The sequence below is a fragment of the Lipophrys pholis genome, assembly GCF_963383615.2.
Source record: "Lipophrys pholis genome assembly, chromosome: 13".
Classification (NCBI taxonomy): domain Eukaryota; kingdom Metazoa; phylum Chordata; class Actinopteri; order Blenniiformes; family Blenniidae; genus Lipophrys; species Lipophrys pholis.
This window is the reverse complement of record NC_137632.1, coordinates 18216997-18240092: the sequence shown is the minus strand read 5'-3', so window position 1 is coordinate 18240092 and position 23096 is coordinate 18216997. Positions and strand designations below refer to the sequence as shown.

General features: G+C 39.0%; 1 protein-coding gene across 1 annotated transcript in view; it reads right to left on the bottom strand.

Annotated features, from left to right (window-relative positions):
• The window catches only part of thsd7ba (thrombospondin, type I, domain containing 7Ba), a gene marked incomplete at both ends in the record, with an annotated part of 150573 nt that overhangs the window by 37903 nt on the left and 89574 nt on the right, over positions 1–23096 (bottom strand). Inside the window, 4 exons of the mRNA XM_080478203.1 lie at positions 4046–4185; positions 5573–5751; positions 6812–7078; positions 17439–17630. Coding sequence (XP_080334329.1) covers positions 4046–4185; positions 5573–5751; positions 6812–7078; positions 17439–17630 — 778 coding nt within the window. The remainder of the gene's footprint in view (positions 1–4045; positions 4186–5572; positions 5752–6811; positions 7079–17438; positions 17631–23096) is intronic.

Genomic DNA, 23096 nt, shown 5'->3' with positions numbered 1-23096 from the left:
AACAACAGTAAATCCCAGACAACAGAAGGCTAGAAACAAATAAAAGAGCACATGGTGTACACAAACAAAAACACACACATTTCTTTGCACATGGGACTCATTGCTTGTAGGTGAAAGGAGATTAATTATCCACTAAAAGTAATTATTTGTTGAACAAAATGTGACAAAATGGCTATGTTGTTAATTAAAATGGTCTTTATTCTCAGATCTAGGTAGTTTCTCGGTATGTGGCATTTGCAACAGAGAGGCGATTGAAGGAATTAAAAATGTGAGTGATAATAATTACAAACCCTTGTTTCATAACCCCGGTGACCTGCAGTCAAAAGAAACTAATCAAAAAGCATGGGACATGTGATTTAGTCCATACAAAGGAAAGTAGGAAAATACTGAAGTGAACCTCTTGCCATCACAACAGGGGGTGATAATCTGAAAAGAAAAATATTTAGCTAATTGGTGAAATGTTCCACACATCCCAATTACAGCAAACTAAACTGGGCAATTTGTGGAAATTACTACTTTGCCAATGCAGCATGGTCTTAAAAGATTAGAGTGTTCCTGCGACTGACTATTGTGATCATGAAATGATTTTAATTACTTATCTCTTGTGTTTGGATCAAAAACCTTCTGATGTTTTTGAAAGGGGCTTTGACAAAAGTGCATTTATGAAATACTACACCACAGAGACAATATTTAAAAGCTTAACATAATAAATGACAGCAAATTTAAAACGTACAAAGAATAAAAATGCTGCTAAAGAAGGAGCCCAGCCCGTAGGACCACCTTGCAAAGTGTACAACTTTTGAAGCAGACATTTAACTTTGTTCCTTCAGTGAAATCATATAGCGTTTTAACACAATAGTGGTCGAAACCTTGACCTATAGTGAAAGCAATAGTTACCTGATTGTTAGCAAAGTAGGATCATTTATTGTGATGTTGACGTGAATGCCAACTTAGGTCGTAGACAGAACGTTGTTTATTTGGACATTTTGCTGTATAAAGCACCATCTTGAAAACCCAAACTGTTTCATGCTAAAACAAAGAATAGTTGTATTCATAGCTCATGTTGCTATAATTTCATTTTATTACAAAATAGATTTAATATCTCTGTTCTAAAGAAATACATAAACCATTACACACACACTGCAAAATAATACTGGAGGTGGACAGGAGGGAAGCGTCTCTAGGACCAGACTGGATGGAGTGGAGGCTTCGGGGCATTAATAGAATTAATAAAATACCCGTCTGACTGGCATATGGGCTGCCAAACAGTCATGAAAAGTCCTTTGTATTATATGGAAAGTGCAGATAAGACTTGATATCCCAGCATTGGCAGCAAACACTTGTGGGAGTTATGATGAAATTCAAATGTCTCCTGTAATTATAGATCCAATTTGTGTGTTTCTCTGGGAGCTCAGCTTTGACATCTGTGAGCTCTCTGTGTCAGTCTCTTGTGGGCATCTTGTGTTGAGACGCGGGCTGCACATATCGGGTGCTGCTCAGTCACTGAGCAGACACACAAACTTCTTCGTTTTTTTTTTGTTTGTTTTTTTACCTCGTTCGTGGTTAGCGGATGTTTTTTCCGCTCACATTAAAAATGTGTGCTTTCCGGTCACATTTTGAGGAATATGTGAACAGAAACTATTTTTCAAAGACAAGCAAGCATGAAAATATGGACATTTTTTGCCCTCCCCAAAAAATCCATCATGATATTTCACTGAGGAAATTAAACATCCTGCCCGCCATGCATCATAAATACTTCAAAGGTTCAGGTGGTTCATTAATAACACTGTATATAGGATCCATACCTTCATATGCACCAAAGACAAAACAAAATTGCAGCACCCCACAAAGTAATGTGATGTATGAAGCCATGCACATGAACACCACCAGGCATATTGTCCCTAATAAACACAATTACAGTCACCTTGAACATGGTCATGTTTTGGAATACTTTATAGTCTCCTCAGTGAATTTACACATTTGAAAATGAATGCTTACAGGCACCTGCCCAGCTAATGCAATCATAAACCCAACAGAGGATAACCATCTGAACATTGTAACTCGATACTAAACCCAGCATGCCTTTGTTTCTCCTATTATTGTAATAAAAGCAGGTAGCGATGCAGTGTAGGGCAGCCTTGTCTAGCTGGTGGTGCTGTTTTCAATTCCCTCTGTGGTCCAACCGATCATTCATTTACTGAAGTCCCCATGACACAGAACTATATTGTTTTTCTTTTTCTCTTCATACAGTTGAATATTTGATCTCAATAGAGAGAGTATCTCTGAGCTGACAGTTGTGTCGTTGTTAGTGCTCTCAGTGAGAAAATCCCCAGTTTGAGTCTGGTTGAGGGCATTTCTGTGCGTGCGTATGTTTTCTCGGAGTAATCCAGTTTCCCCCTTGAGTTGAAAAACAGGGTAAATTGTTCACTCTAAATTTTCCATAAGTGTGAATGGGAATATGGTCAGTTGTCTCTGTGCCCCGTGGTGGGCTCTGCACTGGTCCTGGCTGTAACGGGTCTTTTGCCCATAATTAGCTGGGTTTAGCTCCGCAACAAATTTCAGGTTTGACTCCATCCTCATGTCCACAGTCTCGTCTTTACTAATTTGTTCCCTTTGTCAGCTTCAACATCAATTTCGTTTGTCCTACTTCTTGCATTAGTTTAGTGTCCCAAAGCATGTATTTGCATTTGTCGGCACATCTGCATGTTTCAATTAAGTTGCAGACAATAGATACAGAGTGACCATGTAATTCAAAATAAAACCTCCCACTAAGGTCATATATTATTGACAGCTAATGACAGAATTGTTCCAGGTGTGCAGCATTTGTTTTTGTTTAGTTTTTTATGTGAAAGTTCCACATTGAGTTATAAAAATGCAGCTTAGTTTGAGAATATGCAAGTGTGGAATGAGTTTGTAGTCATTATGCTCAGTGCCTGTGAGCGTTGGCAGCCCTGTTGTGTCATACTGAAATCCGTGGGCTGCTAATCTGAGTAGATCTACACGGAGACAATGAGCTCTTCAAGTTTCCCATTGTAAAGGATTCCATCTAAGAGCTATGGACATTAGTCCACACTTACATATGAATTTACAGTAAATAGGTGACCTTTCAGCTCTCAGATGCTGCTGTGTATCATTATATACCACATGCTACACACAGTTGCTGTGTATAATAATATACTACACAGAGTTGCTGTGTACAATAATATACTACACACAGTTGCTGTGTATAATAATATACTACATGCTACACAGAGTTGCTGTGTATAATAATATACTACATGCTACACAGAGTTGCTGTGTATAATAATATACTACATGCTACACACAGTTGCTGTGTATAATAATATACTACTTGCTACACACAGTTGCTGTATATAATAATATACTAAATGCGACACAGAGTTGCTGTGTACAATAATATACTGCATGCTACACACAGTTGCTGTGTATCATAATATACTACATCTACACAGTTTCTTTATATCTAAAGTGGGGCAGACAAGTGAAATGATATCTGCTAATCGCATGAGAGCAGTGAGACTCCCTGTGAACAACTACAATTTAAAGAAAAAGTTACACTTGTCAGAAAAGATTTTGCTGGCCAGTTTTGCACGTCGATACCCCTAATTTGAAGCGTTGTACTTCTGTGAGCTAAAATTACAGCAACTTCCAGTTTCTTTAAGATGGAAATATTATTACAGCCACTCGTCAACCATTTCAACATAAATAGAGACCGATATACTCAGATGACAGCACAACAATGTAGAGGGGATCAGTTTCACAAACATAAAGTGAAAGGAACAGTACTTAAAGTCTTGCAATTTCCTCACTTGTACACAAAAGCCTGAGGTGGTGTTCTCAGCAAGAGTGATGTTTGAATAATTCATCTTGATTAACTTGTTCATGGTCACATTTTGCCAGTGTGGAAAAAAAAACCCCATCATATGGACTACCTCATTAACAGCATTTCTTTTGCTCATTATTTTAATGGCGACACGTATACTTTTTCTCTGTCTCTCTCTCTCTATCTATCTATCGTGCTCACTCAACCAAGTGACGAGAGGATGATTTGCGGTGCACTGTAAATTTCATCTCTGTCAAGCCAATCACTTCTGGCTGTGGCTCAAGGGGAAACATCTGCTGGTGGGAGCGCGGGTAGACTTTGGCTAGAGAGTGGCTCATCGTCTGTGATGAGGCAGCAACTGTTTGTGCTCAAGAAGGCTACCCATTAGCACTGCGAATATTCAGTATCGCGCTGAACACAAGCAGAGACTGAATTAAGAACCGGCGGTAAAATATAAGTGCAAGGGCTGTGAGACGGGGGTATTTACTCAAGGAGAAAGCAGCATTTTTTTGACACAATGTGAAGAGTTTCTTAATCCCATAAAACAGAAGGAGAAGAAAACCAGGCAGAGCTATGCCCACTGACACAGCATAAAGACTACAGCATCTTTTCACCCATAGCTCAGACAGATGTACTTCACTCTAAACGGCTAATTTAATAATTCAAGAATGAATCCCCACTCAGGGTAAATCCATCAGGACACTGGGCAACAAAGAGCTCCAATTTCAATGGTGAGGGTTATTACAGGACATTACAACAGGGGCCATATAGACCTTGTTAGTGGGCACTTAACCATCTGTACACAAACTGCCACTAGCACATATTAGAATATTTTTCACACAGCCATGCCTCATCTCCATACTGACCTCTACAAACTAGAGTGTCCTTTCAAGCCCATTCAAGCATACAGACAGTATTCATAAAACACTTCCCCTCTTTAAACCGTGACCCCATGAGAGATGTGCTGTCACAAAATATTCAGAGCCGCAGAGGAAAAAAAAACCAAAAAAAAAACCTGACTGTGGAATATCAAAAGCTCCCATCTGTCCACTTCTCCCCTCACGAGCACCTTTCTTTGTGTTACTTAGTATTGCCCAGGTTCTATGTCAAGGAAAGGGCATGTCTTGCAAGGCCAATAATCAGGTCTCACTGAAGACACCAGAAAATGAACAGGTCACCCAGGAGTCCAACTGTCTGATGGGTAATCGACCTTGTCATTGAAATGTGAGCAGAATGCGACGACTTCGCTGTGACAACAATTGGCTGCAACACAATGAAGGAGGAGGGAAAAACACTCCAAGAACACACAAGTGGTGCACTGCATGCAAGTTAAATACCCGTTAAGAAAATGCATGTGTGCTGGCACTCTGAGCATGAAACAAGAGTATTTTAAATTCAGGATGGTTTGTGTATGACTTTTAAAGTGCGGTTATTTACACAAACTCTCTGTCTTGGATTGTATTTTTCTTCGGAAATCAATTCTTGCAGGTTGCTACAACAAAACAATGTAGATATGATTTGGACATTACTGCTTGTTTAGTTTTTTTTCCTGTTTCCTTTTTGCTTAACATTAATATAGACAGATAATATGCAACCTGCTCTAAAGACAGATGGAATGTTCTGTAATATGGCGAGTGACTTTTGACAAAATCAGCTACTTTCCAACCTAGTTTTGCTTCAGTATTGTGCTGGAGGCTTTATCTGTGAAAGCACTGGTGCAAGCCTTACCTGGTTCTTTAAATCCAGTTTGGGACATGGGCGTCCTCCGTTGAAAGCTTTCTCTCTGAGCCACTTTGATCTGATCTTTAACCCGCTGCCACAGGATGCACTGCAGGCTGACCAAGCTGACCAGTCGCTGAGCTTACAGTCTAGGGGGCAAGGGATGTGGCAAACCTCCACAATGTAGCCTGAAATTGAACATTGGCAGACAGAAGGGGCGAGAAGCCTGATCAGACTCAGTCAGCAGTCACAGCTGAGGATCACATTAATAATGTTGGACAGACATGCCACTGGCCTGTGCTCCAGCAGACCTTGGACTTACCCACTGTGACACTAATTGCTAATTATCTGAATAATGAGTGCTTCATTCCAGCACTGAGCCAGAGGTGTTCACAAGGTTTTTTATTTATACTTGTTTTGATTGTTTTCTGGACCGGTTCATTAGCACTATATATGCGGGTATTGGTCACACTAAAAGAAAATATGATCATTAGGACAGAAAGAGAACTAAAATGTTCACCCCTTGGAATACACAACATGCAACTGGAATTATGACTCAAACAGTATTATACAATAGTAAGACCGCATATCTGTTGTTGTGAGTACTTCTGCATGAATCATAATGAAATGTAAATAATGTGAACATTTTCACTCGGTGTATCCACAGCGTTTGATCAATCTAAAAATGTAAACATTTATTTCGTGTTGTCCAATTCCAATCCTGGTGATATAAAAGTATATAGTCAATGTGCACAATTCAGAAGGGTTTATTCTTTCCTTTGTATTTTGGAAATGGAATCAAATAAATCATTTGGATTGTAGTCAACATTGCCAATATTAGGGCAGCATTGCAAGCAGTAGTGAAAGTGACAGCTGGAGCTCCGGAATGAGGACGGTGATAAGATTCTCTAATGATGTGATCAACAAGTCCAGCATTCATGTTAGGTGTTAGGTAAATAAAGTTATCGCTACCTCATGTATGAATGAACACTTCAATTCACAGAAATTGTGCTGCAAGAATTTGACAAATAAAAGCATGTAAAAACAAATAAATAACTAAGACTGTTTGTTGTTTTTGCACTCGGTTGCTGCTGCTTCAAGACTAGCAAAGCACCATCAGTGTGCCTGAAGCAACCTTGCATAAAGACAATATGATGTTGAATAAAGTATTGTGAACCGAACTGGTTGTTGTAAGGCTGTTAAGACCAGGAAGTTATCTACATAGACTATGTGCAAGTAGTGTATTACCTGAGTCTGTGCACAGCGTGGAGTCAACCAGGTGTCCCTGCTGGTTGACGCAGGCCACAGCTTTATAGCGAAGACCTTGGCCGCATTCCTTCACCTCTCGGTGACTCATCCAGCCCTGCAGAGACCCCAGAGCTGAAGACTCGGGAAGAATACAAGCCGACCAGTTCCCATACGGTTGTGACAAAAACTCATCACAGGGACAAGTCTGCGTCTCTTCCAGTGGATACAACCCTTCATTTAGGCACTGCTCCTTCTTCTTGCTGCGACCTGGGAAGAAGATGGGAAAAACAATGGAAAGTCACTGCACTGGGTGGGTGATAAACGGTGTGCAAATAAGGCTTGAAGTCAATTCTTTTTCCCCCCATGCTGGATAAGAGGCAGACCTGCTGCATGCATAAATACGTCTATTGTTTAATTTAAACATCAGCTGAGAGACAGCCAAAGAAACACTGTTCATCAAACAAGAATAGCAAAGAAGAAACTCTGATCAAATATTTAAAAAAATAAAAAATAAAATAAAATATATATATATACACACACACAAATGACTTACTTGTTCATTTATTTATAATAATGCAATTACAGTTTTATAACTCCAGCATTCAGTTAAGCCAGTGTAAATGCATGGATGTGGCTTGGAGTGATAGAGGTTCAACATTCAGTTCTTCTGCTCAGTTAGAACCAGCTTCTCGGGGGAAACTGCTGACTTGTTTGGGGGACGTAGCTAATAAGATCACTGTTGCCATTTCCAGTTGGAATTTTTGCCTCCACTTTCACTGCTGACTCCACAAGGCAGTGAATTGGTTTAGAAACTGGTTTATTGTTTCATTATTCTCATCCACAGTTAAGCCCAAACCCCACTTGTCTGCAGAATTACAGTACACACTCTAAAGATGGGTAAAGTATCAGGATCAGTATAATATTTCCTATCATACAAAAACTGTTTAGAACATGGCATGAAGCATTAGTTATGTTGGTAAATTGACAGCAGAAACAAAAAAAACACCCAACCATTTAAGCACTAAAGTATTGCTGCTGAAGACAGAACTTTGAGCATTAATGTGCTCCCCACTTTTCCCATTTGTACAATTCCATCACAGAAAGCAGCAGTCACTGATGTTTCACTCCTCACTCTATGGCTACATATCAGAAATGGATGCTCCAGTGGATGTGAATCAATGTATTCAGTGGTTCATGTTACTACAATTTCCCTGTGGTTTGTTCTTATTTATTTTTGAGAAAACACAGCAAATAAACAGTCAAGGAGTTTGAAGTGTTTGGCAATCAGTGGAAATAAAGCATTTTTTTCCTTTTTCGTATGTGTGGTGCCAAAATAGCCACAGGGAATGATTGGTGCTTGTTTGGGAGCACATTAGACTTTATTTCGGTCTATTTATTCTGAGGCCCATCAGAGGAGTAGTGCACATATAGTGAAGGTTGAGTAATTGTTTTTCAACAACATCCAAAGTTGTTTGACAAATCCGCTTTTATATAACACATTGTGGAATCTGCAATACCACAAAGTTTATTGTTGAATTTAGCCTAAACATTCTCAACGTAAACACACTCTAGTTTGAACCCACGGTACAAAATTATGCATTTCAGTTTATGTTGTGACTCTAAATTAGCCATAAGTGTGAATATGTATGTGTGTGTGTGAGGGATTGTGCGTCTGGTATTTGATGAGATCTGCCCCAGCATGTACAAAAATGAATTAATAATTTCTCTTTTTAAACCCTGCACATCTTTTGGGATCATGTGAACTTGATTCAGGCTCAGGACATACAGACAAGCACATTTTTTAACCAACATACATTGACTGCTGTTTGTTATCAATGCTCGCAAGAGTGAGATTCAAGAAACAGACAATAGTGGAAAAAGGGACTGACAATGGGAAGCTGCCAAACACACTGTTATATCCTTAGTCATCAATGATCAGTTGAGCTGTTATTTTGTGCTTAAGAGCTGTAATTTTCATTTTGCCATGCCTTCTCTCCATCACTAAATAAATTCCTATTTTTGCCTCATGGCAAGCTCTAGTAAATGCAATTTTTTTTTCCTTTTCATATTCTCCCTTCAGAATCACAAAGCACTTTGTGCTTTGTGGTTTGCCATATAATCGACCAAGAAAATGTTTGATGGAGAGTTTGGTGCTAAACACGCTTCTTGGAATCATCAAAGGATGAGTGTTCATCAATGGATATCCTAAAACAGGCTGAGAGATGAATAGTGAATTAACTGCAGCTGTTACAGCAGCAATCTTTTAATATCCAATCATATATAATGATGAGAATAATAAATAAGCATGATTGTGGAGGAACAGTGACTGGAAGGCATGTGTCGCTGTCACTTTCAATATCTGGACGAATAACAGAGACATCCTATCAAGCTGTCCGGCTGCTTAGAAATTTTCCATTTGATCGATTGCTTGCTTTGCGTCATAAAACATTATATAAAATAGATGTGTTGTACCATCTCCACACATAGGAATATCCTGCTGTCAGTGACACACTCTGCATTGTTCAAAAATTAAAGACTCACCACTGTCAACACCTTTTTATGTACTTGTCAAGACGAAGTAAAAAAAAAAAAAGAAGCAGTGGATGGGAGCAAAGCTCACCATGCAGGATTTGCTTTCAGTTCATTGCATGTGATGGGAAGTGACAATCCGGCATCGAGACTGAAGTTCAGAGGGAAGATACTTTTTCCCACCTCACTCCCAAAATATTTTCCCAACAGGCTGAAAGCATTTCTACAGTATAACTCACGGTGTCAACGACATCCTTTCTCCAGGTGCAAATTAAAATTAAATGAAGATAATAATTTTAACTGGGTTAATTATACTTCTTGGGTTTATATTTGGTGAAAATAATTGCTAAAGTAAATGGGAAAAAGACATATCGAAAATAAGGCTTGTCTGAAAAGCAATGTGAGGCAAATTGAATCCGGCCCACTTTATTTATGAAGCACCTAAAACGACCACAGAGGAAGATTTATGAACACTACATTAAGATAAGCTACAAAATGAAAGGTCTGTGTACATAAAATCAGAAATACATAAAACACCAAATAAAAACATAAAATACCACAATAAACAGAATAAGAGATAGAGGAGGCCTGTCTTCTGTGCAAAGGTTCGGTCTCCTCTGAGCGTGTGACTCGTTTCAGGGGAGGTCAGGTAATCCTACCAGAGACAATGGTGGGCTCAGGACCACTGAGGGCTTTAGAAGCAAATGCAATCATTTAAAAAAACAAAACAATCCTGAAGCATACAGACAGCCAGTGAATTGAAACTAAAGCTGGTGTAATGTGCTTGTCTTCATGTGTGCTGGTTAAAACACCCTGCAGCAGGGTTTCATATCTGCTACAGATGGTTGATTTTTTCGAAAATTGTTTAATTTTGGCCAGCTGCCTGAGCTGAAAAAAAGCTTAAGTGACTTGATTGAAGCTCAAGGTCTGAGGCTATCGTAACTTAAAGTTTTTTACAGCTATGTATCACAGAACCGTGTGAGTGTGTTTGTGTGTGTGTGTGTGTGGGGAAAATCACATTGAAACACTTACATTCAAAACCAGAAATTATTTTACTACAACCATATCTACCAATAACCATGAACCATCCCCTCATCATAACCCCAGCCTAACCTTATAACATGTTTTTACCCAAAACAGTGAATATATGAACTTTTTTTGGGACAACGAGCCGTTATAATGTGGCAGTGTTAACAGACTTCAGTTCCCACATTTGTTCATTGACAGCTGATAAATCTAAAAAAAAACTAAAAAAAAAACATTCAGACTGATTTAGGTATTTCTTGTAGAATTTAAGTTTTTATGTTTTAACATAAATGTTTCATATTTGATGGTACTAGCAATGAGCTTTATCTGGATCTTAACTTGGTACAATTTTACTTAATTACCTTTTTACTGAGCTTTAGCTTCATTTCAAACCCAGTGAGTATTCTGGTCTGTATCATTAATTGAAAATAATATGACTGTAAGCGAATGCACATGCCTCACTTAATCAATTATATCTTTTTAAAATCAAAAACTTTTAATGAGTGCACTCATGACAATGCATCTGTCTTTCAATGTTATTGCACAATGTGATCCAATTGGATTTTAATGACCAGTTTTTGTGTTCACAGCAAACTTTCTTCCAGGTGAATTGTTTCAGGCTTTTTGATGAAGGCTGCTTCCCAATTCCTGCTTAATTTTGAGTGTTCATTGATTGGGACAGCTTTCAATCTCCATGACTGAGTGAGATGCAGCAGCACCAGATGATTGGCACCTGCCATCGTGGGTTGTCAGATGACATCAGCGCTTGAGAAATAACACATTGCAATGTTTCCCATTACTTCTTTCCCTGAGGCATGAGATAAACTTTGCATAAGAACCATTCCAAAGTGCTGACGAGATGCATCGCTGTAGTTCGTTGTTGCATATTTAACAAATACAAATAGTGAAAACACAAATTAGCGAACAATATGTGTATTTAACATGCTCTCTTTTACTTGAGTCACCACAGAAAATGAATTGCGACTTGGAGCATCGACTTGATAAGCTTCACAATGATCCCCCGTTGAGCAAGTGTTTCTTCTCGTGTGAGGTGTGTCTGCATGGGTGCAAAGTCATATTGGTTTGTGTGTGAACACAGTGGCCCAGTGCTGTTTCGCAATCATTGATCACAACCTATTTTTAGAATTGCATCACCAGATATCTCAACGTTAAAGTCATCTAACTGGCTGTGGAGAAGAGCTTTTCATTGTCTATGGATCCTAACAGTCAATCACAGTAAGAGTCTATAATGTGAGAAAAAGAATATTAGAATGTTCCACATTTAGCCAAAAAAATACTATTTACTTGGCATGAAATGAAGCAACATGGGATCTGGAGAAGCTGGGGGACAGGACAATGTGATTCACGCTCTGCGAGGCGGGGTCCATCATCCCACACTTTTAAAACAGGAATAAATCAAACCCGCTGCTTCTATACAGAGCAGATGGTGTTTTATTGCTGCAATGCTTATATAGTATTTCTTCAGAGATGGTTATTTCCCTATTTGCTTTTACGTGAATCATGCTGGTCTTCAAAGAACAGAGCTACTCAACACTTTAATGAATTGCAGTCCCTGAAGAATAAGTGAATTACCATGTAATTGTCACAATTAAAGTAAACATCTTGTGCACTGTACAAATAAACGGTTGAGCAGAATTCCTTGACCCGAGCCAGATGGAGAGAGCACATGCACGCAGATGCACACCGCCCTAAGAAAGAGTTGCACTGCTATTTCGTTAATCCTGCTATACTTGTGCACCTCCTATTTGTTTCGGGGATCCTGGGTGTCCTCAAGCTTCCCGTGTGCCCAGTCAGTGAGCGGCCCATCTGTTTTTGAAGTGGGTCTGATTGCAAACATTCCTCACAGAGTGTGAACTCACTGCTGTCGCACGGCAATTCACCAGCAGTCTGTTCAATCTACGCCACTGCTGGTGGTTGATTGAAAAGTGCCAGTGCAACATCACTTCACTTTGACAAGCACATTTACTGGTGATGGCAACAAGCAGGCCTACAGGCACCACAAACAGTCAGCATTTTAATCTGCACCGTCTAACTTGTAATAACATGATGCAATGCAATTAAACATTGTTGTTCCTAAGTGCTCTTTATATAATGATTGTTGAAGTAATGCTCCATTAAGACCCATAACATTGTGGAGACCTCGTTGCATTCAACACTGGCAACCACCTCTTTAATACATCTACAAACAAGAGTGTATCACACAAGCTTGAGTGTGTGATCCCATTTGTGTTAATATAAATACGGTGTAATATGACGCACTTTATTTTTGGGAATACAAATACATTCTGTGAGTGCAATAAAACATTCACGGTATTATTTTCACAATTATCATTTTCACAATTATTGTGCTTAATTGATCAGTTTAATAGGAAGAGGGAGAGCGGAACCAATGTTCTCAGGTGTTCTTCCACCCAGGGGCCTCCTCGGTGTGGGTTTCCACCCAACCTCCTGAGAAGAACTTTGGGAAGGAAATGAGCGGTTCGTGTTTTCACTCCATTAGACATTCACCTGTGTTTTCCAGGTCAGTACCCTCTGAAACTTACATCGAATCACGGCTGAAAGCTCCGTGTTTTGTATCGCGAGTGAGACGTGTTTTGGGGATGTGTTTCAGTGTTAAACACAGAGATCACGTGCTCCGAGTCGACTGTGTGCAGATTTGTGTAGCCTCCTGTACATATGATTGTCATGATTTTGGACATTAAATCAGCAGCATCTGAGACTCTATAATCCCGAATGTTTGTTAAATGTGTGAAAAGTTTAAGAAATACTTGACAAATGTGTGAAAAGTTGAGAAATATTTGAATAAGCTATTTTTGTATTATCTTTAACAGTTTACTAGTCATGTTTCGATGAAGGAGTTAAAGTAAAAGGGATTAATATTATATTTTTGTGGGTTTGTATTTAATGAATGTGTTGAGTTTAGCAGTGTTTTCCTATGCCATGTGTTTATTGTTTTATGCCGAAATCAGATTTAGACCACTAATGTGCACCTTATATATGGATTTGATTCAGGAATTGCACTATATGAAGTCAGTAGATACTAAAATACACTTGAAAATATATATGTTTGACCAGGTTAATGCCTGTGGAGAAATTGAATGATTGTGAAAAGAACCATATTGTAGCACTTCATGTGAACTAAATACTGTGAATGAATCACAAGGACACTGAAACACAGAAACATACGTTATGAACAAGATTGTGAGTTTGATTGATGCTTAATGATTTCATTATTTTGTTGAATAAATAAGAATAACTTTGGGAAGGAAATGAGAAGTTCATGTCTTCACTCCATTAAACATTTACCTGTGTTTTCCAAGGAGACATCAAACCCGAACTCTCTGTTATTGTGGTCACAAGCTTTGGGACCCGTAACACTTACTCTGGGAAGGTAACTGCAAAGATTGCTCTGGCTTGGCAAATATATATGAACAACAGTTGAATGATCCTTTATTTGACACGTGCAGAGCAGATTTGTCAATCATGAATCTCTATCATACAGTACTGATGTCTCATCCAGTTCTATTTGTTACATTTCCTCTGTTGAGTTGTTGTAACCTGGCATAAGTAGGCTTATATATGTGTATTAACACACACACACACGCACACACACACACACACACACACACGCGCGCGCGCACGCACGCACGCACGCACACACACACACACACACACGGTTGATGATTTGTATGATTATTTTGATAATGACTTTCCCTCATCTGCTTCAACTCCTCGACGGCCCTGAACAAGAAACAAGTGGTTTCAAAGATGGTTGAATGGATGAAGTGATGAAGTGAAAAGTGAGACTGTAACAGCTGTTCTCAATGTCAGCAAGGCTTAATAGGTTTCACAGCAGTAAGTTGTACAACAAAAGTCTCCTTAAGAGTAATCATCTTTTCTGCTCCTTTTCGTTCAAAATGTGAACTGGAAGATGTGTTAATTTTTGCTTTGACATTTAGCTGATAATAATGGACAGAAACACTGGTTTGTATAGGTTCCCCCTTCTGTTGCTGATATGGCCCTGTCGCATTGAGGCACGGACTCCACTTCACCTCGGAGTCTCAAGACACCAGCAGCAGATCCTTTAAGTCCTTGTCATTCACCACTTTTACTTCTTCGCACCAGCTTTGTTAAAGATTACCGACTCTATCATCTCACCACCACAGTTTGGCCCTTACCAGCATGAGATGTTCCTTTGCTACTTGAAGCCCTTGGACCCCCTCTGGGGGATCCCGAGGAAACCTTCAGTTGCAGAGCGAAAACATGAAAACTCCATTCTTGGGCCCCAAATCGAGACTGGTGAATATAGAAGCCCAGTGAGGACCATATCTTTAATGTTATATCATCCTTAGCATTTCCAGGTCTATATAAGCAGTTCTGCTTATATAGACCGCTGACACGAGCCACATTTCCTGTTTTAATGTCTGACTCCTGCAAAGGCAACCCCTCATAATGAAATCCATATATCTCGAAATAGTTGCATAATAAATCCCACAATCTAAACTACTCTAAACCTAAACGTAAGCCCAGTGCAATGTGTTCACATGGTACAACCTTTGTCTTCCTTTTTGTGGAGCAAATTTCAATTAATTCACTCGGCAATAATTCATCATCTATATGGCACTTTTAACAAAATGCAATAAAATGTAAATGTAGCCTTACTATAAAAAAATACACTTCACTGTAAAAGGAGAAAAATGGTGAAATAAAACACCCACAAAATAAAGACAGCACAAGAGCAGAGATCAAACTGAGCCATAAAATAAAAATCTAATAAATTCACTTTAAGATTGCAAATTGACCATTAGAAGTATGGTATTTTGGGACACAGCCATGCGAAAATGATACACACAAGGCACTTTAAAGCTCATTCTGACAAAGAAGACTGTCAGAAGAAGACAGGGCAATCGTGAATGGCTCAGTAACAATACCGGATAGCATAGCTAAACCATTTATCTGCAGTAAAGCTCTCACAGATACACATGCAATCTCTGCCTTCTGATCTGTCTAAGGAAATAATTCACAAAACTTAATGTTGGAGAATAACACTCAGCAAGCGGATGGGGAATCCAACTATGGCTACAAGAATACCACACGGAAAAACATGTCCATACTTTTGGTAATTAAAAAAAAACAAAAACATCCCTTTTATCAAAGTTAAGCTGATCTTCATTCCAAGAGAAAATCGATCCAGTTTGTAGCAGCTCCTTATTTTCAAATTAGTCAAACAGTATCTTTTTAATAGGAGGGTCGTGACATGGCAGAAATATACAAGACTTTTGACATTCGTTATGCTGGACTGTGTGAGAAGTGCCATCATGATTACACATAAATCAGCAGTGTTCACTTATGAGATCTGAATGACGCTTTTGGAGGTACAGTTTGTTCTTTGTGCAATCTCAATACCAGTTGAATTAATATATTATAGGGGTGCACATTCTCCAATTCAGTAGCTGGTTGAACAGACTGGGCAGTAACCAAAAACACTCCGTGAGCATTGGCCGTGGTGCACAGATTCACATTTACAATCTATCGAGGACTAATATTCACAAGAACTGGCAATTTAGAAGCATCCAATCATCTCATCTGCATGTGCTGGCATGTAGAGTAATTTAGCTTGCAGAAAAAAAAAGATATAACATAGTCTATTGCATTGAAATAGAAAGAAGTTATTCACCATAAATACGGTCTTTTTAGTAATATGAACAGCATGTTTTTTTAATAATGAATCCTCAAATACAGTTTCTTATTTACATTAGAAATTTTAAAAACTAACTTGTACATTGCTTTTGATTTTCCTTCATGTAGGGTGCCCTAATAGTGCGGGAGCTGTTTAATGATTCAATCATTCGGTTCAGCTGAAGGTACTGTTAGTTGGGAATCAAATGGTGGTTGGCAGAATATTTAGGTCTGGTTGAGACCGCAATGCTCCAATGAAGATGATACAACTTTCAGAAGCCACACAGAACATCTGTTCCTAATAGAACTGGTCTAATGAGTACAACCCAGTCTTACCTGTGTCTATGCAGCTTTTTGCCACGTTTGAGTCTTAATATCTACTGACACTGTTGATAGGAACTCTTCCCTTTTTCTTTTTCCACTTTTCCAAAATGCTAGACTGAGCAGTGTTTTCCTAAAAGTCCCTCTTGGGCTTTCAAGATCACTTTCAGTTAGGATGTAGAGAACATACTGCAATTTGGCTCTAGGAGATCTTTTTTTTTTTATAACTGTAATATCTAAACATGGGTCTTGGTATGCTGCCAACTTCTTCAACCACACACTGGTGTTTAAAACCCCCCACTGGGTTCTCTTCCAATCAATTTTCCTGACAGAGACATTTAAGCAACTGGTAAAGTTGGCATGGAAGAGTTGAAATGCTGACCTATTATAACCGTTACGAGCCAATGGACATGAGCGCACACACTCTCCAAAAGAAATCTACCACGGAGCTAAGGTTGATTTCATGTGTTGGATTCTCAGAGCATTATAGAAGGAGACAGGGTATGTTTACTACAACCCCGCCGGCATCAGATAAAATATTCATGAAGACAAATAGTATCCAGCCTGGTCTGCAACCACAGCATGTAATTCAGATTTTGCCATCTGCACTGAAATAAGGGATTACAAGCTGTGAGAGACCAAATTTAGACCTGACATAACACTACTGGGACAGTGGAGAGGTACAGTAACAGAAATTTAAAGGAGAAAATAAGTTTTATAAGAAGCCTTTTAGCACATAAAGAAATTGTTGCAATCTTTGCTGACCACAAATTGCAAAGAAATCATATCAACCGGTGACCTAATGCATCTGGGCTGAACTGGTACATTGCGCCTTCAGGAAACAACCCTAGGCTCATGTTCTTCATAAAAGCATGACAAGAGCATTCATCTTCTCCACTTTAATTCATTACCCAAGCAGCCGTCGGCCGTACCCATAAAAGCTCACGACAGGATCACTTGACCCAAGAAGACAATGCAATTTTTCCCCCCAGCAGAGACGAAACAGTTACCGGGAGTGATACCTCACAAACTGGAAATTAAAGTCTTTCACCTGTGAGTGAGCGCTTCCGACTCTGGGAGCTTCCACATCCAGCACACTCGGAGAACTTGGACCAGGCAGTGAGAGTGCAGTCATCCTTGCAAGCCACTCGACACTCTCTGATCTGAGGGGGCAAGGGGCCAGCCCACCGCAGGCACTCTGTCATATTGGCCGACTCGCCGCTCTCCCCAACACAACTGATTCCTGCAAGCACAGAGGATGGCGAGCATATTATTTCAACTCTGCAAGCAAAGCACAATTAACAAAACAGTCCTTAATGTGTTGATATTCAGAAAAAAAAGTCACAATCTGGTGTGGTGAAAGAGGCTGAAGACTGAAAAGGTTTCTATTGTACAACCCAGAGCTATAAAGCATATTCTGGTGCAGCCCTCATGCTAATATAGAGAAAAAAGCTAATTTAACCTTCAAGTGCAACAACTTTATTAGACTTCTTCTGATAACAATGATTTATTGAAAGAAAAAAGGGAGATATGACACTTGAAGCTAAACAACTCTGACAGAATGATCTATATGTCATCTAATCAATGTATCAGTAACTGATTAAAGAGGAATAAATATATCATAATCCAGTACTGAAGCTGCAATATCGTATGCAGCTGAGCTGTGTTCAGAATAATTAGAAGGAACTCGCATAAAGACCAGATGTTTTGTGTGTGTGTGTGTGTGTGTGTGTGTGTGTGTGTGTGTGTGTGTGTGTGTGTGTGTGTGTGTGTGTGTGTGTGTGTGTGTGTGTGTGTGTGTGTGTGTGTGTGTGTGTGTGTGTGTTCTCTATTTGTAACACCTGGTCGAGCATTCAATTACGTGGAAACAATATTTCAAAGGCAGTCCGGTTCAGTGACAGCTCTTTCATACAACAAAATGAAAGGAAAGGCGCTGAAAACACGAGGTGTCTCCCAGTTTGAAACAGCATCGTGTGGCTGCCATCAGAGCAGAGAGCACAATCAATATATGCGGTACGTCACAGTAAGTTTAACAGAACAGTACAGTAACACTTTATCTTTGACGTAATGGAAGTGTGGGCCTTCAAACATGCCCACAATTAAAAGTGCTGACAGCGTGATGCTGTAGATTGATGGTTTTCCATTTAAGTGTGTTAACATGTCACCATCAGACGCACCATTTTTTATTCATCCACTTTGAACGGCATCAACCCACTGTCAGTTCCTATCAGTGTCAACTATGCGGGGGTGGTATAGGGCACCGCCACCTCCTTATTCAGTGGTAATTAATACTGATGTCCAAGACTGCTAAAAATGTGACTTCTGTCATCGTGCTAACAATAAAAATGCCAGGGCATCAGTTTACTCTGTCAAATTTTCAAATGAGCTACTAAATTGCCACTGAAACATGTACACCGCTTCCTTTTCTTCACACAGCGGCTGTTGGGTTTGGCTAAGGTAACTGAACAGCGTTTTTAGATGTTTTACTGCTCCAATCCCATCATACCCCCTGAGATTGACCTTTTCACAACAATTAGCTATTTAAAGCTCTTTCAAAATCTTACCTGATCAAAAAAATAAAAAACAAGTAAGCTGCTCGAGTTTTTTTGGTTTTGTTTTTTTTAACCAAATAAGACTTTAAAATATCACCACTCTTGAAGGTAAGTCAGTCTGCAGAATCATAAGTGTTGAAAATAAGAAGTATTTTTGTCACCTGTTATTCTGGTGTGTACTAAACAACACACATTAAACACAATCAAGAAAGCCAATGAGGTTTGCATTTAATAGTAAATCAATAGGGACGCTCTCACAAAAGATGTGCATAAGAAGATGCACATTTTACCACACGTTAGTTATACCACTGCCACTGAAACCCTCGTTAATATGCAAATATATGCACAGAGGTGCTCCAAAATCCAATGATCTAATCTACTGAGGGAAAATGTGCAGGAAGGAGGATATATCCATTAGGTACTATTTGTGAGGTATGAATCTCACAGGAGCACACACATGGCTTCTCCCACAAATTGGTCAAATTTTATGAATTAAAGTGAAACAAAAAAAAAAAGACACAGTCTGTGATTTCTGTGGGGTATGAATGGTGACAGTAACGATGTGAAGCACCTAATATTTTAGTCGAAAAGATGCCTGGCCTGGATGATGAAGAAAAGCAACATTTTGCACAGGTTCAATATTGCCTGAGAGGAGGAAAAACTAGCTTAGATTTAATCAGTGTTACTTAAAAAAATGAGCAACACCAGGATGTGTTGACGGCTTCTTAAACAAGTAATATGAACAGAAATGTAGTGGATGGTACACAATGTTCACATCCACTGCTCTCCTCTCCTGTACGCTCTAATCTGAATAAAAGCAGGGTTGATTGTGGAGGAACCATGACCCACCCCACCCCCGCCCCTCCACCCCCACCCTAAAACCTTGATGTCTTTAAAGATTCACTGGTCTACAAACATGCCTTTAATCCATTATATCGATTTCTATTTGACTTTTAAATTTTGCCCTCTGACAAACTCTGTGTGGTTTCTACATGTCTGCTGAGAATGCGTGGGGCGGCCATCTACATATAAGACCTCTACTCAACACACGCTCTGAAAGGGAGATAATAGCTATTATGCAGATGCAAGTCAGTGAAAGTCAAATTATAGTTGAACAAAAAGATTTTCTTTTTGTTTCAATATGAATGTGTATAGGTTACAGAGTGATGTTTTTACAATGGATCTGACATGAATATTATTTCCCTTTGTTCGAATAATAGCAAATAATTATCTTCTCCAATAACACTATTTCAATTATTACCACTGTAGAAGTGATTGAATGTCTCCATTGGCTCTAAATATGTTTGTTGTTTTATGCAGTTTTTTTTATTCCCATGCACCTCAAATGGTTTTGCCTTTAACAACAACTTTCAGCCACATTCTGTCAGTTCATGTGGGTTTTATCAGTCATCAGTCCTACATTTTCACCATAAAACATCACTACAAGTCATTTTTTTACCCAATCTTTGGCCATTTTACACTTCATCAATCACATTTTTTTGTTGGAGCTTTTATTGTACACCTAAAAGTAAATTTTTTGAGTGTACAATCTACACAAATTTTTTTAAAAGGATCCATATTGAACAGATTTGCATTTGAAAAATAAAATGAAGGATTATCAAGTCACCAAATTACATTAAAGTGAGGCCAACCATGAATATTTTGTCATAATGATTAGTGACAAGCAGGGTGCAGCGTGTGCATTGTTTACATCAGGTGCTGCTTCCTGATTCAATCATACATTATCGATCGAAGGGATGAGGGCTTGTTCTTGTCTTTTTGCAACGCTACCTGAGCTTGTGGCAAATACACAATTAACCACATGATGGAGCTGAACCTGGATTCTTGTTCTGTGTATAATACTTGAATAATCGAACCATGTAGCCAGAAGTCTATTTCACTGCAAGTCAATTTTAGAGCTGCACAGAGGAGATTTAGTCTCATAGGAAGTCCTAAAAAAAACAGACAAAACATGTTGATGAGGGTTGTGATGAAATTCATTAATTCAACATTATGTCACACCTGGTGGCAATGGCCCAGAGGTCAGGGGTATTAAAGCACCAAAATTGGAGAAAAACCACAATATTAGCATGCCAAGTGGTGTGAGACCAAGCGTGATGGAACATCGCTGTGGCATTTGCGTCTAATTTTATCTTATCTCACTTACATTTGGACAACTTTCATCGTATATGGTATACGATAACCCCTGCCACATTATAATTGATAATTGGGTTTGCAAAGGTTTTTAACCAGTACGATCAGATAGTAGCCGCTTTTTGGCTGTAGTTATTATGACAGTAGAATGGATGAGACTGTTCTTAAGTTGCTGCACTTTACTCATTTGTTTCATGTTGGATTCTTTTTGGGGTTTTTTCTGGTCTACTGGTGAACTCGATGTTGCCTTCCTTCCCATGCGATAAAAATAATTCAACAAAAGAATGGATGAATAGACCAAAATGAAAGAAATCCCCCACATGCCCCCTGGCAAAGAGCATCTTGGTGACTTTGGTGGCCTTTGGTGCATGTAACATCCCACTCGCCCACCCACCATCTAATAATCTCCATGTTAACTGAGTCAAACTGCTTTTATAATGTTCTTTAATGCAATGCATCATGAGAAGTAATGTGAACTGGATTCATCATGGTAATTAAGTTGCATCTTTCCTGCAGCAAAAGATCATCAGTCTGACTCATTTTCTGTTGAATAATTCCTTGCAACGGTTCCAGTTCTGCTCGAGGGGGAATATAATGCATCCAGCTGGTTGTGTGACACAATTTGGCTGAATCCAGACACCGTGTGTCGCAGTTACTGTGAAAAGCATTAGCTCATTGCTCACTTGCAGTTATCACGAGAACTTCACAGTTTTTGTTTTCTATTGTAAATGTTTGACTTTTTCTTTTTTTTGCCGATTTCGAATGGTGCCGCAATTTGTCTTCTTAAATGCTCCCCCATTGAGTAATGCTCATTATCAGGGAGGCTTAGCGAGTGCATTGGGACAGTGTATGTACTGTACCACAACCCTCACCTCTCTCTGCATTTGGGTTGAAAATTTGCATTTATTCAGCATGGTTGTGCAGGGGCCAGGATCATGCATTTACATGCCATGTTTCAAATTCATCACATACTTTAAACAGAAACTATGAGCCTGGTTTAGGGGTTCTGAGAGTATTCAACACATTGACTGACTGAAAATAACGTCCAGGTTGCTACTTGAACTATTCTTAAATTCTTGAATACATTGAGAAATATGTGAATGTTTTTGAAAACAAGTGCATCCAGTGCACACACAGGGCTACTTTAACAATCCAAGAAGCATCAGGTAAATAATATGCCACTTAGGATAAGAAATAAAACAGACATAAATAAAAACTCTGTGAGTTATTTAATGCCATTTAAGCTGAAATTATGTTAAAATGGTCAAAATGTTACTGATTACATTTTAAGAGAATCGTTTGCTCAATCTGATAATCCAAGCAATGTGTTATAATCTGTCAGGGTGCACAGTGGTATGGTGGTTAACACTTTTCTGTGTTGCCACTCTGCATATCCAGGATTTCACTGGATATTTCTGTCTGCCCCCATATCGGTTTGAACTGTTGATTGGCTCAAGCCCCCCACAACACTTCAATGAAACATTGTATGAAAATGAGAGGAAGGAATCAGCTCATAGATTAACACTGTTCACAATGCAGAGGGCTTTTTTATGCACTATATTTGCTACAAGGCAAATGTGTTGCTATCATCTAGAGGCATCTTAATTATGCAGAGTTACAAAGTCAAAGCAACATGCAAAAAAAAAAAGACAATCACTAATCAGCAATTATGAGCCAGGAAAAATTCTAACTCAAGAGGTCAGCCTGCCCTGTGTTGCACCACAATCATAAGAGCAATAATTTTCACATCCTAAAGCACAGAGCAATAACTCTAAAAGAGGAATAGAATAAACACACTTAAGAAGGCCAAGAGAATGAGGTTAGCAGTATACTACATTGAGGTTCTTACATTTGCTTCATACTGATAATAACACGTTGACTAGTCAGTACCTCATAATCACTTGCAGGCCAACAGGAGGTTAATTTTCTACACGTAATCACTGATTAGCCATTTAAATAGATAGGATGCGATAGCATATGATGATAGGCATTTTATTGGAAAC